We start from the raw sequence: 19519 nt of genomic DNA on the forward strand, positions 1-19519 counted from the left end.
ATCCACACAGCCTTTAGTGTGTGTATGACTGTTTGAAAAGAGCGAGTCTTCCGTCCCGTAGTCTGGAGAAAACCCTTTAACTCCGGCGTTAATTATAACCTCCCACTTCGACCGAAAGTCCAGTTTAGAAAACTGCTTGAGCTTTAATATGCAATATTCCATTAATATATATATATATATATATATATATATAAATAAAATATTCCATTTAAAAAGTAGGGCCAGACAAGAAGAAAAAAGTGAACAGATTGCTAAACTTGACTTGCTAACTCTAAATTGTAGCTTGCTGTTATTTATTCTGCTGTCCCGGGAGTTGCAAGAATCCGTGGGCTCACGAGCGCCCCCTACCATGAGGCCAGGGGACTACGTGCCTCACCCGACGCCTTTTCACAGCTGCAGTAGGTGTCACTGCTGAGCTACAGCCGTCAGTCCATAGTGAGGCACAAACGGCTTGTGCCTCTCCGCTAATTTTTTTCTCTGTGATGACAGGTGAGGCCTCCCCTGACTGCACGTCACTGCTGTCCACCTATGTGTGAAAGGCGATGTAACAGTTGCGATCTGCCTGTAAGCAGAGGAACATCTTGCATGTAACACACTGCACTCGAGTTTTCCCTGAACAGCCTTTTGCTCTGCAGCGCACTGCATTCTTCAGGTTTACCACCTCTGGCAGATGTGCATTAGCCTTCCTGCGGACTGAAACATGGGGCACTGCCAGGACTGGACGCCTTTTCCCTTGGACTAAAATGTCTGGATCATTTTCACACTCTGAAAAGTCAGAGTTCTCATTGTCGTGCTGTGCCAAGAAGCTCATGGCCACTTCCATACGAAATTCAAGGAACTGCATGATGTTCTTCTTTGGTTTGCCACATGCAGTGCGGTCTTTGCAGTACAGGAGCCAGCTGTTGGCTAAAGCCAGATCTGTAAAGTGCATCATCATCCGTAGTGTCCATTTCTTTGTATGCCCACTCATGCGATAGTAACTCATTATTCTATCAACAAGGTCAACTCCGCCCATCTTGGAACGGTATTCACGGACAATACTTGGTCGTGAGATGGTCACGAGCCGTTTCAGTTTTTTGTCCCATCTCTGGTAGGTGTCTTCTGGTTCTCTGTCATGAACAGCAGATATCATCAGTACTGGTTTGTTATCGTACCATTTTAAAACACAAATCGTTCCATCCTCAGTGGTAACTTGTGCTGAGGTACCTCTTCCATCCTTTTTCATTGTTTTGTCAGTGGGCAGCTTCTCCACTGCTGCAGTGACCTTACTCTTCATGACTGTACCAGTTACATAGATTTGCTTATTCTTCATGTGTTCCACACTACGGATGGATGTGAAGAACCGATCACAGTAAACACGTGTATGAGGGTGAAGAGTCTGAGACAGGCGATCTAGCACCAAGCCTCCCAAACCTAGATCCTCTGGTTCTTGAAGCTGCTCACGGAGTGCATCTACACCTTGATAAATTTCAAAGTCCAGCACAAGACCATCTGTTGTTGCACAAACAAAGTTTTTCATGCCAACTGGGTTTGGTTTCATTGGCAGATATTGTCGATACGGACAAGCTCCTGTGAATGCAATCATCTGCTCATCAATGCAAACACATTCAGGTCGAGCCTGAGATTTGCAGCCTTGCAGAATGCGGTTCAGGAAAGGTCTCACCTTCCAGAACTGATCACATGTTTTTAGATCCTCAGGAACGTCATCATCAATGAGCACTTTCAGTGAACTCCTCAGTCTGAAAAATCTGTCTCGTGTGAATTTTTCAGTAATGGCAGGGAATCTCAAGACTTTTGACCAGTACATCCTAATTTCAGGATATGGTACACAAGACATCAAAATACACGCACCAAAATAATGGTAAATTTCATCAGTTGATGTGTTGAGTGGGACCCCACTTTTAGCCAGAGATGTAGCATTAGAGCAATGGGCAATAGTTTTCATCAAATCTTTATCAATATAGTGTTTTATGTAGTCCAGTGGGCTCCACTCCTCTCTGTCCTGCACATTTTCATCCTCATGCTCAAACTGGGCCTGATTTGGTGTTAGCCGACAAGCCTTCCATCGCATCCCACTCCCTTTGTGGGACTGATGATGATGATGATGGTTTGGTCCTGGTGTTGTCTCTTCAGGGACATTGTTTGAGTCATCACCCTCATCCTGCTCTGTCCGAGAGCGACGTCTGGCAAAGTTGCGATCTGAACGATATCCTTCATATTCATCACATTTGCGTTTATGTCCCCTGTCAGGTTTAGAGGTTTGTGGACTGGAGTCTTCACACTCACTGTCCTCCTCACTGCTGCTTTGCTCCTGTCGTGAGGGTTGATATTCAGGATTCCCCACAGCATCATCGATGTCTGATAAATCTTCCACCTCAGAGTTGTTTCCATCAAATGACCAAAGTAACTCCATTTCTTGTCTTGACAGGGATAAGCGCTCTGGAAAAACACATCATGAGAAAAAAAAATAGTAATAATAAAAATCTATGCCTATTTGTTTATAAGACATACTTTATGTTTATACTGTAATAAACAATTGTTTTCTTCCAAAATCATGCCAAAATACAATTTCATTCTCACATTTTGTTGCTAACATTTTTGCTAACGCGAACATTTCCAGCAAAACAACCTCCCGCTGTCCACATTTGTGGACAGCACTTTTAGCAGCCTGCTACATTGTTAGTGTTACTAACCTTTGTAAAATTTGACTTTGACTCATAGTAGACATTTAACACTTATATAAATATCTGAAATAGAATTAAGATTTTTTCACCCTGGTGAGGTTTGCATCTGGAGTTAACATCTGACTATCCTTGTGTTTTGGCAGCCATCTGGAATCTAAACTATAAATTGTTATACTCTTCTGTCACCACTAAGTGGCAGTATAATGACCTCATATGTGGACACCAGGACCCAGCAGAGAAAAAAATTGTATTGTGGCCTAGACAACCCAAAATGTGCTGTCCACATATGTGGACGCCAGGTCCTAGGAGGACCCCAGGAGCTCTATTTGTTACAACAGTACACTAATTGGGATCAAATAAACAAATATATACACAAGTGCATGCATATAATAAAACAAGAAATGAAATCAGTTTCAGCTCCAAGATTTCCATGTATAGAGAAGTCATTCACACGTTAAAGACGTCCTTGGCTGACAGACATTTCAAGAGTCTAACTTGGCGAGTTTGATGCGTTGTATATGTATGAACCATGAGGGTTCTCTCCTGTATGTGTTGCCATATGTTTTACAAAGTTTCCCTTTAGGCTAAACTCTTTCCTACAGACAGAACAGCTGTACGGTTTCTCACTTGTGTGTGTTTTTATGTGTATTGCTAGATAACACTTTTTGGGAAATGTTTTCTCACAGATTGAACAGCTAAATAGTTTTTGACTGGTGTGTGTTCTCATGTGGACTGCAAGATTACCCTTTACATTAAATGCTTTCTCACAGACTGAACAGCTGTAAGGTTTGTCTCCCGTGTGTATTCTCATGTGTACTATAAGATTAGATTTGGCAGGAAATGATTTTTTACAGATTGAGCAGCTGCAGTGTGTCTCTCCTGTGTGTGTTGTCATATGTGCTGCAAGATAAGTCTTTCGGGAAAATGTTTTCTCACAGATTGAACAGCTGTAAGGTTTTTCCCCTGTGTGTGTTCTCATGTGTACTGTAAGATGACCTGTTAGAGCAAATGCTTTCTTACAGACTGAACAGCTGAATGGCTTCTCCCCTGTGTGAACTCTAATATGTCTTTGTAAGTTCTGTTTAGATCCACATATCTTTAAACAAAAAGAGCACTGGTGTTTCCTGCTCTCAGCTCCTTCGGCTTTTCCTGTCATGTTTCCATTATCCACAGTGGCACTGTTCTCTGGTGCAGACTTGTATTTGGGGGATAGACCTGAGTTTGGTGAAGTGGTACTTCTGGCTCTGAATTGGACTTGGTTGTTGCGGTCTCCGTTAGCCTCTGTCTCCATCTGTGCAGCTGAACAGCTGAATGGAGCTCTCCATTCTTCATCATTGTCAGAAGAGTGCTCTGTGTCTCCCTCAGTCTCTGAGCTGATGTCCTCTCCCTGTGTGTCCTCTCTTTGTTGAAGCAGTGAGGTCTCTTCTTTCTTCACACACACAGAACTGGACTCAGGGACACAGCTGAAAAGAAGTTCAAATAAAATCAAAATGAAACAAAAACACAAGGTTTGGAATGATACTGTCCTGTGTGGAGAAGTCCATCTCTGTCTGCATAGAGTCTCATGTATTAAACCTGCTAATCCTACACATGTGTTTAGTAGATCATATTTCAGACTATTCTGAAATGGTCCTGAATCCTGATTTTAAAATTTATAGTAAAGACTGTAGATGATAACATTAAATAGATAATAAAATTGTAGCAGCGTGTGTTTGAAAAGGTGAAGCCTCACACTTGAAGCTGCTCCTCCTCCTTTTTGACGCTCTCTTCGTCGTCCTCATGTTTGATGTTCACTTCCTCTTCCTCCTGTTTGATACACTCTTCTTCTGGCTCCTCTTTAATGTGCACTGTGTCTGGGAAATCCTCGGTGTTCAGAGTAGGACCACGACTCAGACGGGGCATCTCGACACCTGCAGGAGACAGTGGACATTTTGAAATTAACACCTGTGAAATTGACACTTTGGGAATTTGTCCATACTGGGGGACTAGACGTCTTTTCTTTATCCACGAGGTTGTATGGATTAGTCTAAATCAGAAATTTATTACATAATGATTCCGAAAATTGTATAACAGATTATCCCCAGTGTGTTGACACTGACATTGTAATTTTTCTGATCCGTAAAATACAGTCAACTAATACACTTACAGCTCAGTTTTGTCAAGATCCGGGGAGCAAACCTCTCAACAAACATTTGTGAGCATAGCCACCGACACAAAGGGGCTGTTGTTTGGCATAATGTGTGGAAAATGTGCCTCTGATGCATCAACGGAAAGTAAAAGAAAAGCTGAAAAATGCCAAACTTTTAAGGAATCCCCAAACGAAGGGTTTAGTAGGGGCCGTGCACCTAGCGGGAGCGACCTTGGGGACAGAAGGCACGTGCTTTGTCTGTTATTAATGTTCATATCTTGATTTACGGGCAAAATTGCCAGGATCATGTAGAGCGGGTTAATACGAACATTTTAAGACTAAAATACCGTGCCCAACAGCAGCAGTTACAGAGAGAGGGACAACGGTGTTTACAATAGAAAGTGAATTGAAGCCAGAGTTGATGGAGATGGAAGCGTGCCCATGGTCACTTCCTCTTTGGAACACGGTTGCTAGCAGGTTAGCTATGTCCATTTATATATACAGTCTATGCCATCAACAGTAAAGAGGAGTAAAAATTGTCATTGTTTAGCCAAAATAAAGTAAAACGTGCTTAAAAATTACCAGAACACAAAAATGTTCTCAACTCCACTGTCTGAAGTCTCTTATTATACACTGACCCACAAGTGAATCATGAAAAATATATCATGAATAGATCAAGAGCTCAATAATATTATTTATGTGTGGTTTTCATAATTTTATTATCACCAACCCGGAAGTCTTACAGTGTTTCAGTTTGAAAATCTGGTCACGTGCATGGTTTGTGATTCTTGGAGTAAAACTAAAATTAAATGATCAAACCTGCTGTATTTGTGGTGCATATTTGTCCAACAAAAAGGTAAATTTGAGAAATAAACTAAACATGACTGAAATGTTTTATAATGTTTTTTATTCTGCTCTCCTCTGTTTTCATGTTCATTTTATTATGATTATTTATGTTTTCATTTGTGTGATTTTAATGCCTTTCTTATTCTGTAAAGCACTTTGAATTACTGTGTACGATTTGTGCTGTACAAATAAACTTGTCTTGTCTTGCATAAACAGTTCTTTCAAACGCATTCTTCATTCCAGCAGTTTATCCGTGGTTTTCAGAATAATGAAAAAGAGAAAAATCAGAGTCCTCAAAATGTCGACCATAACATGAAGAGAAACCCACGGACAGGATGGTTCCACTGCTCTTTTGTTTACTTGTTCTGCACATGTGTCTCTGTGGACATTAAACTCAGGTCTCCATTGGTTTATTTAACATTAAACTGGCTGAACATCCACGTGACGACTCTCACCTGAGCACGACACACGTCCAAGGACTGTATCTACACTCCACGGCTACATGCTAACGCGATGCTAACACGATGCTAGCGCGATGCTAACTGCTCGCTGTATTTTAACAACACAATAATCCACTTACCTTTCTGAGATATCGCCATTTCAAAACGTCCTTTAAGACTCAACTGTGACTCGACTTGAGGCAGATGTGCTTTAAATCCACAGGACACGTGTTACAGAGAGAAAAACCTTAAACCTTCAGAAGAATCAGGACTCAACATTTAAACCGGAACACACTTTGCGTCACAGTCCGATCTGCGCATGCCCAGACTGGATTTATTTATTAATCTTTATTTTACCACGTGAATCCCATTAGGATCGAAATATCTTTTTCAGTGGTGACCTGGGCCTAATTGAAATTGCAGCACACATCATGACGCAATTATACTTTAGATTTGACAAAAAATCTTGCATATTTCTTTCTTTTTTTTTTGTTTTGGTGTTGCTATTTTGTTGATGACATAGGTAAAGGTATTTTGTTTTAGAACCAACTCCTACTTCCTGTATTTTTGTCCTTTTGTGTTCAACATTTCTTCCAACAAACTGATGTAAAACTATGTAAACTAAATATTTAGCAGTTGTAATTAGAAAAGCAAAAAAAATCTGTGAGGCACTTGGCTCAAACTCACAATACAACTAGGTTTATTTGTGCAGAGATTTACGAGTTTCTTTCCAAAAGGCTCAGTAATAACAGAAATATACATAAACCAAGTCCGTGCAGTATTAAAGAAGACCTATTGTGCTTGTATCTGCTGTACCGGTATAATTAGATCCATGGGTGTCATAGATTACATTATAATTTGGACATTTTAAATCGCAATATTTACCTAAAACAAGTGCGTCACAGTAGGCGTATGCCGGTAGCGGTGAGAACAGTGATTGATCGGCAATATGGCCTCTAGAAAACAGTCACAAATTACTACAAATACAACTTCGACTGGATAAATGAGAGGGAGAAACTGAAACATGGTCAAAAGCTCTGAAAAATCATTTTGCATAATAGGTCTGCTTTAATATTTAGCAGTTCATTTCATCACAGAATTTCATCTCCGTTTTAAACAATAATCTCTTTAGAACAGTAACATGACAAACACATTGCAGTCTATGTCTCTCCTTTGTGATTTTTCATATGTCTGTTCAAATGAGAGCGCTGGCTGAAATGTGTATTGCAGACAGAACAGCTGTAAGGTTTTTCTCCCTTGTGATTCTTCATGTGTCTGCGCAGATTGGAGCTCTGGTTAAACCGTGCATTACAGATAGAACAGCTGTAAGGTTTCTCCCCTGTGTGACTTCTCATATGAATTTTCAGATAAGAGCTACAGTTAAACCGTGTGTTACAAACTGAACAGTTGTGAGGCTTTTCACCTGCATGATTTCTCTTATTGTGCCTTTTCAGATGAGAGCTTGTGGCGAAGCACGTGTTACAGACAGAACAGCTGTAAGACTTATCTCCTTTGTGCGTTTTCATGTGTTCTGCGAAACTACATTTAGCTGGAAATGTTTTCTCACAGATAGAACAGCTGAATTGTTTTTGACTGGTGTGCGTTCTCATGTGCATTGCAAGATTACTCTTTAAACTAAATGCTTTCTCACAGACTGAACAGCTGTAAGGTTTCTCCCCTGTGTGTATTGTCATGTGTACTGCAAGATTACCTTCGTCAGGAAATGATTTCTTGCAGACTGAACAACTGTACTGTGTCTCTGTGTGTGTTATCATGTGTCTTTCAAGATTACTCTTTTGAGTAAATGCTTTCTGACAGATTGAACAGCTGTAAGGTTTCTCACCTGTGTGCGTTCTCATGTGTACAGTAAAATGGCATTTTCTGATAAATGATTTCTCACAGACTGAACAGCTGTAAGGTTTGTCTCCTGTGTGTGTTGTCATATGTTCAGTAAAGTCACCTTTTTTGATAAATGTTTTCTTACAGATTGAACATCGGTAAATCTTTTCCCCTGTGTGTGTTCTCGTGTGTTCTGTCAGATGACTCTTCAGGGCAAATGCCTTTTTACAGATTGAACAACTGAATGGTTTCTCTCCTGTGTGAACTCTAATGTGTCTTAGTAAAACATGTTTGGACCAAAATCTCTTTGGACAAACAGTGCATTGGTGTTTCTTCCTTCCAGTTCCTTCAGCTGTTCCTGACATGTCTCCATTGTTCACAGTGGCACTTGTCTCTGATGCAGACTTGTATTCGGGGGACAGATCTGAATTTGGTGCAGTGGTGTTGAGTGGTGTTTCGCCTGTGTGTGTTTCCTTATGATATTTGAGGCTGGTGGAATTTGTAAACCCTTTCTTACAAATTGAACAGATGTAAGGTCTCTCTCCTGTGTGTGTTCTTATGTGTACTGCAAGATTACCAATTTGAGCAAATGCTTTCTTACAGAATGGGCAGCTGAATGGTTTCTCTCCTGTGTGAACTCTAATGTGTCTTTGTAAATCATACTTAGACCCAAATCTTTTTACACAAACAGAGCATTGGTATTTCCTGCTCTCAGCTCCTTCACCTGTTCCTGACATGTCTCCATTGTCCACAGTGGGACTGGTCTCAGGCCTCCCCCCCAAATACAAGTCTGCACCAGAGGTTGGACTGATGTGGACTCGGTTGTAGTCCTGGTCTTCATCATCTGAAAAGCTGAATGGAGCTTTCCAGTCGTCGTCATAGTCAGAAGAGTGCTCCGTGTCTCCCTCAGTCTCTGAGCTGATGTCCTCTCCCTGTGTGTCTTCTCTTGGTTGAAGCAGTGAGGACTCTTCTGTCTTTGCACACACAACACTGGACTCGGAGACAAGCCTGAAACAAATAAAATCAAACTGAATTTAAAAAAAAAAGAAAACAAAGTTTGGAATGATATTGTCCCGTGTGCAGAAGTCCCTCTGTCTGTATAGAGTCTGCTAACACAAGAGGGATCTGTGTGAGGACTTCCACCAGAAGGACGCTCATGGGACGTCCCTCTTTCCACACGTCCCTAAAAGTAAACAGCCAAAAGACTGCCAAAGTCTGCCATTTCCTTACTGCTTTTTTCAATGTTATGTTAGAAAAGTTGTTGACACTGTTTTACACTAAAGACAAGCCCAACACATTTTTCTAACTTGTTGTTGTTGTAAATTGTTAATGTCCCCATGCAAGCACAAAAATTATCACAATGTTAATTTCTGAGGAAACTTTTAGATACGTAGGCCTACTGGGATTAATTTTGGCTACAGTCTCTTAAGTGAGTGAAAATGAGCCTCACACGTGCAGCTGTTCTTCCTCCTGTTTGACGATCTCTTCTTCCAACTCCTCTTTGAACTCTTCTGTCTTCACACACACAGCTCCTGATTCAGTTAGACACCTGAAAATAACAAATTACAACCACAATGTAACTGTCAAACTAAAAAAATCATGTCTTTAGTTAGATGTGTTTAGATGTGATTGAGGCTCACACTTGCAGCTGCTCTTCTGGCTCCTGTTTGATCCCCTCTTCTTCTGGCTCCTGTTTGATCCCCTCTTCTTCTGGCTCCTGTTTGATCCCCTCTTCTTCTGGCTCCTGTTTGATCCCCTCTTCTTCTGGCTCCTGTTTGATCCCCTCTTCTTCTGGCTCCTGTTTGATCCCCTCTTCTTCTGGCTCCTGTTTGATCCCCTCTTCTTCTGGCTCCTGTTTGATCCCCTCTTCTTCTGGCTCCTGTTTGATCCCCTCTTCTTCTGGCTCCTGTTTGATCCCCTCTTCTTCTGGCTCCTGTTTGATCCCCTCTTCTTCTGGCTCCTGTTTGATCCCCTCTTCTTCTGGCTCCTGTTTGATCCCCTCTTCTTCTGGCTCCTCTTTAATCTGGAGTGTGTCTGGGACGTCCTGGTTCAGACCAGGACCAGGAGAGGACATCTGGACAGCTGCAGTAGACAGTGGGGGAGTAATGGGTGAGCTGCTGACACAGACATGTGCACTGCCTAAAGCAATCATCTGTTTACCATAACAGCCACAAGTTTAATAGATTTTTTTTTTATCGGTAGATGTTTAATGTGAAACTAAAGTTCAGCTCCATTCATTTGCTTAAAAGTGGCAGGTGCCTCCGCTTAGGCCAAGTGGAATCAAGTTCTTGCTAAATCCCGGTGAATGTGGTGGTAATGGCCCCTTTTCATGTTGTGGCCTGGCTAGTTCAGCAGAAGTGCAGATTCCAATCAGAGATCATCAGCTTGACCATTTCCAGTGCATTGTAATGTCTGAGGTTCTTGCCGAGTGGCACTAAAATCCCTAAATCCAGACAGATCAGGCAGTGGACAGGGAGCTGCGGGTGGATGTCACTGACAACATGTTAAACCTCCCCAAATTAAAATGATCACAATTATTTTTATACAGGTGTCAGAATCAGAAGTATGTCTGCTGAGCATTTATACACTTTGGAACACACTTTTTTAAAATGAAAGCTGCAGTGGGCAGCTGGGGACAAAAATATATCTCAACTGAAATTATTGTTGACCTCTCACATTTTAAATTTATGCTTAATATCTATAAAAATAGATTTTTACACTCATTTTATTATCAGTAAATCCAGGTGTTTTATGGAGGGACCCAAACCTCTCCAAACCTTCTAAGGTTTGGAAAAAACGCAATAACTTTTGAATGTTTCAACCCACAGACAACAATGAGGCTCTACTGAAAGCTCACACTGAGAGGAATCTGTATCTGCACTGAGCTGCTCTATGACTTATGGAAATGTATATAGCATATCAGAACACTACATAAAAATATATATTTATATATAAAATATAGTCAAAACAAGAGGTATGGGTCAAAATAAACATATATTTACAAATTCCACACATTACAAAGAGTAAAGAAACACACACTGCAAACTAAAAACACACTGAACATGATTATGGCTGGTCTTCTGTGTGCCAGTCACTATAACAGTCTCTTTGTGGCCAACAGTAGTTATAGGAAGAGTATTAGCAATTTCTACATTCAAGGCCAAAAACTCCATTTGTTTACATATCGATTGGAACAAAACAATAGAGGCATTAAATCTTGATTTGACATAAATAGCTACACCGCCTCCTTTTTTAGGCCTGTCAGTGCGATAGACATTGTACCCAAATATGTTAATGTCTTCATCAGTAATAGATTTAGTTAACCAAGTTTCAGAAATTACTACAACATCCGCATCTATAGATTTAACCCAAATTCTGACCATGTCCACCTTCGGTAGTAATCTGCGCACATTAAGATGAATATATTTGACACCAGACAATGTTTAAAATCAGAAGGAGCCTGGGAATATTGCAGCTCAGGGCCAGGATTTTGGTTGCAGTAGAAGCAAGACAATCAACAGTCTCTGTTTCACATTTGATTTTGATTCAATACTATGATATGTTGAAGCCAAACTGAGATCTCCATTGAATGAACAAGTGAGATAATTATACAAAGCCAGAATAGACTGAGGTTTAGGTAGGTCTCTGGGCAAAACAGGCATGTAGTTAATGTCATGATCCAACTGAATTTGTAACTGCTCTGATTTTAGCAACGCTATAGAGCATGTGCCTTTGCCAGAAATACCTTGCAGATCAAGATGATTTTAAGAAGTTCCCCTGCTGTGTGTCCATAAACAATTACTTATCCAAAAGGTCCGAAAGGACCAAGAGGCATATAAGAATATTAAATAATGCCATCATCCACAATTTTAGCATTTAACAAAAGTGAACAGCTCAGACCTCTGGGTGAAACAAACCAGGAGTGATCTAACAGGCTCAAGCTGGTTAGCACAGATCCCAGAGTGATTTAGCAGGCTCATGCCAGTTAGCACAGGCTCACAAAACACAGGGTAGTGGTGTAGGTCCACAGTCCACAAGTATATTAGATGATAAAACAGAATTGGCACATTTTCAAGAAGAAAATGCTCTAAAATCCACTAAAACTGGGATAGACATACATAAAACAGACAAAGGACATGCTGCTGCCATCTTGGATGTGGGCGGGGCGTATATTTTACCGAGCAAAGCAAACTGCAGAATAAAACAACACCTTAGACACAGTAGAATGACACAAATGAAGTCTAATTCACGCAGCTAAACGCAAATGTGCCAGAGCGCATGATGCTAACTTTTACGCACGATATATTTGACCTACAATTATGCCAATAGCAGAAAAAAACACGCTCAGCATCTAATCCATTAAAAAATAAGGTCCTCTACTCCTGAATCTTAACTTGTACAAACATCCACAGTGTCCTCGATCGTGTACTTCCTTTGTTTTGTCCGTTTCGTCACGTTTGAAACGCAAAACTGGTGCAAAACAGCAGTGCGTAAAACCTCATAGACATTACATTACACTGCAAACTGGAAATAGTCGAGCCACTGTCCCTCTGATTGGAACTTGCCGGCTCCCGTTGTGCACAGAGCCAATAAGAATATATTATTGGTTATTTTAATAGAACTACGACAGGAACGCACGAGTTCTAGTTTATTATTAGCATTAGCATCGAACACAGCCTCGTGTTTGATGTTTTAATGTGTCTGGACTGTTGTATGTCCCACCCCTCAGCCTCAGAACTGTGCAAAATACAGACAACACGACACAGAGAAGAATAAAGTGCTACAGACTTAAATAAACACCAAAGGATGCTAATAGTAGCTGTGGGCTACATGCTACCAGGATGCTAGCGCTAACTGCACGTGGCATTTTAACAAAAACAAACGGTTTACCTGTGTGGGATAACGCCATGTCCTCGATGTCCCTTAAAACTAATGATGGGAAAAATGAACCGGAGCGCCGAAGATTGTGCCGAGTAAAATGGGCGTGGAAAAGTGAAGCTTCCCAACCACGTGACCGAAGCTCGAGTCACTGAGGATGACGTCATGCTTCATTTGCCGGTTCACTTCCTTTGTTAGTAGTGATGGGGGAAATGAGATCTTATGAGGTGATGATGATTCAAAATGTGGTACAGTAATGAGGTCTCATAATACTGCCATCTGCTGTTACTTTGCATACATTACAACATTTGAGCTGTGTATTAGCCTTAGTTATTTCAACTAACACTTTGGATATTTGTAAAGGCCTGTATATAAAAATAATAAAACATGTCACACAATTCTGTTTCATTGATTTTTATTCAAAAATTTAAAAAAAATTTTCTCACAAAGAACAGAGGATGCTGGGGAGCAGAGGAAACTTTTGGAAAGATTATACAGGGTTGGGTATAGCACTTTTGATTTGGTCCAGTACATTAATGGATCCTCGCTTCTCGGTATTGGAACTTCAGCAAGGTAACGGTCTACTTCAATGGTTGCATCTGCTAAAAAGCTCTTTGTTCTTCTACTGTTGTTAACATTTTCGTCAAGCTTATGCCAAATGTCATTTAATTCATTCACACCTTATTATGGCCAGTATGAAGTGTTCCCACATTGTGGAGGATTTCCTTCTTGATGACTGCATCTGTAAATGGATTTGATTTCTCAACACACTAAATAGTACTGAAACTAGCCAGATGCTCATCTCAAAAGTGCCACAGTTCCAGTGAGTTGTAACAAAAAAAAAAAAAAGACCCACATTTAGTCAAACCCAGACACCAAGTGCACTTTGAAATTTTAAACATATGGCCTTTTGCTTACATCTCAAGCCAATCAAGGACGGTAACAGTAACTCACTACTTGACCAACTTACTCACCTACTTCTAACTCACCAACTCACTGACAAACTTACTAACTCGCTAACTCCTATAAACGCCGACAACAACCCACGAGTGGCGCTGCAAATTCAAAGTGCTTATAAGGGCTGGATGAGTGTGAACCTCTGACGTCACCTGCTCTGGATGAGATCTCATCACGTGATCGCCTTGTTCATGATGCACACTTCAGTTTGAGTCTCCATTGGGAACGCCACTTTTGTTCGGTAAAGATCTCAAGATCTCATTTCATTTCGCCCATCCCTTCGCCCATTTGTTAGAGCTTTGAATCCGGTGACCCCTCGTGGGTGTTGTCGGCGTTTGTAGTGAGTGAGCTTGTTGGAGAGATAGTCTGTATTTGAGAAATTACTGAATCCTTTTGTGAACTTGTACAAAGAATATTCCTCTAATCTTGGTGTAAGTAACAGGCACTTTATTCTTTCACTGTGGTGATTGATTAAAATGGGTGTCTGAGTTTTAAATTATATTTATTTTGGTATGTGCACATTCTGCTGTCACATAATGCACAAATAAATCCTCTCCCTTTACAGATGGAACCTGCTAGAAAAAGGAGGACTTCCCCTGTATGGAGATATTTTGAAATGATCTCGCACAATAAGGTGTCAATAAATTGGGCTAAGCCTAATGACACTTACTGTATTTGAAGGCTCTCTAATGTGAAGAAATGATTGTTGTAGTAGAAGGTTAAATTACAAAGTAAGCTAATTGATGTAGGCCTCAGTTCCACAAGCATTTACTTGACTTCTAATCAGCAAACATTAACAAATGCAATTACTTTCAAATTCGGTTCTGCCCAAGACATTTAGTAGGCTCAATTTGTATCGTTTGCTGGAACATACTTGTTGAAACTAACACCATTCCCTTGACTTAGCATTTGTCATAGCTAATTTATTGTGTAACAAAATTTGACTGAATCTTTTTTTGTACAAAGAAGTGTGAACCTTCAAACAACAAAGCCTGCTGAGCATTTATTTAATTTCTGTCTTACTCCTGCTAATAAATACTCATTTTACAGGTGAAGTGCTTGGTCTGTGACAAACAGTTGGCATACTTATTTATTTTTATTTATTTATTTATTTGAAGGACAGTGTGCAGATACAATAAAAAGATGGCTGCACCAGATTTAGCAAAATGCTAATTTCCATACAACAATAATACGTCATCGATGATCAGACACTACGAGGGATTGCATGGTCAAGTCGGAAATGATGATGTGGCAGCTCAGCCAGCTGCGGTAGCCATTAGTCAACGTATAATAATAATAATAATAATAATAATAATAATAATAATAATTTATATCCAGAATCCAGATCAGCCATGCTTGATGCTGGAGTTGTGAACATGATCAAAGATTCCCGGCCATTCTCAGTTGTGGAGGATGAAGGTTTTGTGGAGTTGATGAAAATTGTGGATCCCAACTACGTTCTGCCAAACAGAAAGGTGTGTTAACATTTCTGGTGTCCTAGATTTTAGTCCAATACAGTAGGTTTAGTACTTTTCATGTCTTTGTTTTTTCCTTCTCAGGCCTTGAAGGAAATGGTAGAGAAAAAATACAACGAGGCAAAGGAAAAATCAAAAGAACAGCTGCAGAAGGCTTCAGCTTTGAGCCTCACCTCGGATATGTGGACCTCCATAATCATAGACGCATATCTGGCTGTTACTTGTCATTTTTTTGATGATGACCAGTTGTGTAGCACTCTTCTAGGACTTAAACACTTCCCACAAAGCCACACTGCTGAAAACCTTGCAGAAGGACACATTAACCTGATGGAGGAGTGGGGCATCAGAGAAAAAACTAAATTTCTTATAACGGATGGTGCCTCTAATATGATGCGCAAAACGCTTAAATGTCAGACATACTGTCTGTGTAGCACGTGCCATTAACCTCATGGTGAAAAAATCTTTAGATGATGCTGCAGGAATGAATGAGCTGTGAACCAAATGCAGAAAAGTTACCACATACTTCAGAACAAGTACAACTGCAAAAGAGCGACTGTTCCAACTCCAGCTCCAGATGGGAGGACAACCCCTTAAGATGATTATTGAGGTGGACACGCGTTGGAACAGCACTTTCTTGATGTTCAAACGCACATATGAATTAAAGAATCAGTCAGCGCAGCCCTCACCACAGTGAACACTGATTAACAGCTTCAGATTATGATATTATGAAGGAAGCACTCGTTATTTTGGGGCCATTTTACAAGGCTACTGTTGAGCTGTCGAGTGAGAAAAAAGTGTCTTCCTCCAAAGTAATTCCACTGATGGCCATGGTGCATCATGCGGTTGTTAACAGATCATCTGAACTCACCAATATAATTGCAAAAAATCTTGCTGAAAACCTGACAAAAAGATTAAAAGAGCATATTTTTCGTATGGAAACAGTAAGTATGTTAACGTTGCAAACTCTCTTGGATCCTAGGTTCAAGCATTTAGCTTTTCTAAGCCATGTGAAAGCACAAGAAGCAATTAATTGCTTAAAAAATGAATGTGTGCAGCTTATGAGAAGCGCCACATCTGCCCTCCTGGACCCAGCTGAAGTTGCCCCTCTGGATCTTTCTGCCAATTCGGGTAAGAAAATAAATTTATATTTTCACATCAAGAGTCCTAACTCTGTATCGGCTATTGTTTTATATGTTTTCTTGTTAATAGGTTCCCTTTGGAAGCCTTTTGACCAAACAGTTGAGAGCAGCTGAAGCACCTCCAGCATTATTGCAGACGCAACTATTGAAGTTGATCGCTACCTCACTGAAACAAACAAGAACAGAAGATCCAATAGTGTACTGGAGCAGAGCAAAGCACCTATATCCAAATCTTTATAAACTTACAAGGATTTATTTGTGTTCTCCGGCATCTTCAGTGCCATGTGAAAGAATATTTTCTAAAGCTGGAGAAATGCTTTCTAAAAAAAGAAAATCGACTAAATCCAAAAACTTTGGAAAAGATTTTTTTTTTTTTTTATAAAAATAAATGAAAACAAGATTCCAATTTCAGGCATGTTTATTGTAACACCGTTAATAACAATGAGAATATGCATTTTCTGTTTCAAGAGCGTGTCCTGTTTCAATCAAAACACCTAACATTTGCTATACATTAAATCAACACCAGGTGGCAGTATTTTAAAGCTTCACTATTGAACCTTTTGGTGAAGCAATAGTCAGGTAAGCTCCAATGGTTCATGGCGCTTCATTTTTCCCATCACTGCTTAAAATTCAACTGATCTGAAATAGTTTAGAGCTTTAACAATACAGAGTTTACAGGAGGCGTATTAAAAAGTGAAAACTCTTCACTTCCTCGCCTCCTTCTTCCTTTGATTTAATGGGGGAAAACAAACTGCAGAAGGGAGTGTGCTGCCACCTGCTGTATAAAGTATGTACTGTCAGAATGTTACAGGTGACACTGGAGATTTTGATCCAGGCTGTTTTTCAAATGTAAGGTGCAGGGCCGGTCCAGTCTATAAGCAGAGTAAACAGCTGCTTAGGGTCCTGAGGCCACCAGAGGGCCCCCAAGAGCCTATACATTTATATTGAAAAGCATCCATCCATCCATCCATTTTCTTCCGCTTATCCGGGGCCGGGTCGCGGGGGCAGCAGTCTAAGCAGGGACTCCCAGACTTCCCTCACCCCGGACACGTCCTCCAGCTCCTCCGGTGGGACCCCAAGGCGTTCCCAGGCCAGCCGAGAGACATAGTCCCTCCAGCGTGTCCTGGGTCTTCCCCGGGGCCTCCTCCCGGTGGGACATGCCCAGAACACCTCCCTAGGGAGGCGTCCAGGAGGCATCCTGAGCAGATGCCCGAGCCACCTCAACTGGTTCCTCTCAACGTGTAGGAGCAGCGGCTCTACTCCGAGCTCCTCCCGTGTGACCGAGCTCCTCACCCTATCCCTAAGGGTGCGCCCGGCCACTCTGCGGAGGAAACCCATTTCAGCCGCTTGTATCCGCGATCTTGTCCTTTCGGTCATTACCCAGAGCTCATGACCATAGGTGAGGGTAGGAACGTAGATTGACCGGTAAATCGAGAGCTTCGCCTTCCGGCTCAGCTCCTTCTTTACCACAACGGACCGATACAGCGACCGCATCACTGCAGACGCTGCACCGATCCGCCTGTCAATCTCCCGCTCCATCCTTCCCTCACTCGTGAACAAGACCCCGAGATACTTGAACTCCTCCACTTGGGGCAGAGACTCACCACCCACCCGGAGAGAGCAAACCACCTTTTTCCGGTCGTGAACCATGGCCTCGGATTTGGAGGAGCTGATTCTCATCCCAGCCGCTTCACACTCGGCTGCAAACCGCCCCAGTGCCTGCTGCAGGTCCTGGCCCGAAGAAGCCATCAGGACAACATCATCTGCAAACAGCAGAGATGAAATCCTGTGGTTCCCAAACCAGGCCCCCTCCGGCCCCTGGCTGCGCCTAGAAATTCTGTCCATAAATATAATGAACAGAACCGGTGACAAAGGGCAGCCCTGGCGGAGTCCAACATGCACCGGGAACAGGTTGAAAAGCATATAATATGTAAAGTTTTATTAGAAACGGGACTCATGTGTTCACAGCAGCTTAAATATCCCTCTCAAATGATTTGTTTTTAATCTATAGTAGCAAAATATCTGCTGCTGCCATTTGTTTTTAGAGCCAGGCAGGTGTGTGTGACTCAAAATAGCCATTTACTCAGTCCTTACTCTAAAGGACACGACATGCCAGGATAAAACAGTGAACCAGGACGTTTATATAAAAAGTAAAGGATATATATCTAAAGGACATGATCAGGGCATGGTCAATCAGCTTATTCAATTGTCTGCTTTGCTGATTGTTGGCCTTTTCTTTCACAATAAGCCATCAGTTAGCCTTCTGTGAATGTTTAAATGTATAAAAAGACGCATACACACTGTCTTAGACTATGAGAGCTGACAGTGTGTATGTGTCTTTTTATATAGTGTATGTAAACTTCTGGCTTCAATTGTAAATACAAATAGGAGGCGCGATGCTAACTGCTCGCTGTATTTTAACAACACAATAATCCACTTACCTTTCTGAGATATCGCCATTTCAAAACGTCCTTTAAGACTCAACTGTGACTCGACTTGAGGCAGATGTGCTTTAAATCCACAGGACACGTGTTACAGAGAGAAAAACCTTAAACCCTCAGAAGAATCAGGACTCAACATTTAAACCGGAACACACTTTGCGTCACAGTCCGATCTGCGCATGCCCAGACTGGATTTATTTATTCATCTTTATTTTACCACCTGAATCCCATTAGGATCAAAATATCTTTTTCAATGGTGACCTGGGCCTAAGTGAAACTGCAGCACACATCATGAAAAAAAGCATCTACACATTCACACTGAAACAGAAACAGTATAAACGATGATTCTTCTTTGAGGTTTTGCTTTACTATCACCTTCTGGTTTCCTGTGGATCTTTGATGAAAACTGCGCCTATTTTACATCATCATCATCATCATCATCATCATTATTATGGCATTACGTATTATTTCTATATGTTTTTTTTTATCACAAAAAATGTCATTTCTTCTCATCTCAAGTGCATTTAACACATTAAACAACTCATCTCACAAAAGTTAATGCAATTATACTTTAGACTTGACAAAAAATCTTGCATATTTCTTTCTTTTTTTTCGTTTTGATGAAGTTTATCATTTTTACTTGGCTGTACAGCATTTGTGACGTACATAGAGGTAATTTTATAACTGTAACC

General features: G+C 41.0%; 2 protein-coding genes across 3 annotated transcripts; both read right to left on the bottom strand.

Annotated features, from left to right (window-relative positions):
• Nucleotides 1-225: 225 nt before the first annotated feature.
• LOC129456795 (piggyBac transposable element-derived protein 3) lies at nt 226-6381 on the bottom strand. Its single transcript, XM_055226670.1, has 4 exons — nt 6239-6381; nt 4417-4594; nt 3900-4147; nt 226-2439 (listed from the first exon to the last, which is right to left on the bottom strand). The coding sequence occupies exons 1-4, from the start codon at nt 6255-6257 to the stop codon at nt 527-529; spliced, it is 2358 nt and encodes a 785-aa protein (XP_055082645.1). The 5' UTR covers nt 6258-6381; the 3' UTR covers nt 226-526.
• Nucleotides 6382-6776: 395 nt separating this feature from the next.
• LOC117384843 (zinc finger protein 271-like) lies at nt 6777-18969 on the bottom strand. 2 transcript variants are annotated; one of them, XM_055226676.1, is made up of 4 exons: nt 18828-18969; nt 9578-10019; nt 9388-9486; nt 6777-8945 (listed from the first exon to the last, which is right to left on the bottom strand). In XM_055226676.1, exons 1-4 carry the CDS (start codon nt 18844-18846, stop codon nt 7259-7261), a joined length of 2247 nt encoding a protein of 748 aa, XP_055082651.1. In that variant the 5' UTR covers nt 18847-18969; the 3' UTR covers nt 6777-7258. The 2 variants fall into 2 exon arrangements, with proteins under 2 accessions (XP_055082651.1, XP_055082648.1); XM_055226673.1 differs by lacking the exon at nt 18828-18969 and adding an exon at nt 12828-12885.
• Nucleotides 18970-19519: the final 550 nt, after the last annotated feature.

This window comes from Periophthalmus magnuspinnatus, chromosome 2 (assembly GCF_009829125.3).
Source record: "Periophthalmus magnuspinnatus isolate fPerMag1 chromosome 2, fPerMag1.2.pri, whole genome shotgun sequence".
Taxonomy (NCBI): Eukaryota; Metazoa; Chordata; class Actinopteri; order Gobiiformes; family Gobiidae; genus Periophthalmus; species Periophthalmus magnuspinnatus.

Coding starts and splice junctions, on each gene's coding strand:
- LOC129456795 (XM_055226670.1), bottom strand. Junction 4,148..4,416: donor GAGGAGGAGCAGCTTCAAGT/GTGAGGCTTCAC, acceptor ACTTCTTTTCAG/CTGTGTCCCTGAGTCCAGTT. Junction 2,440..3,899: donor TACCACTTCACCAAACTCAG/GTCTATCCCCCA, acceptor GTGTTTTTCCAG/AGCGCTTATCCCTGTCAAGA.
- LOC117384843 (XM_055226676.1), bottom strand. Junction 9,487..9,577: donor CCAGAAGAGCAGCTGCAAGT/GTGAGCCTCAAT, acceptor TGTTATTTTCAG/GTGTCTAACTGAATCAGGAG. Junction 8,946..9,387: donor GAGGAAGAACAGCTGCACGT/GTGAGGCTCATT, acceptor TATTTGTTTCAG/GCTTGTCTCCGAGTCCAGTG.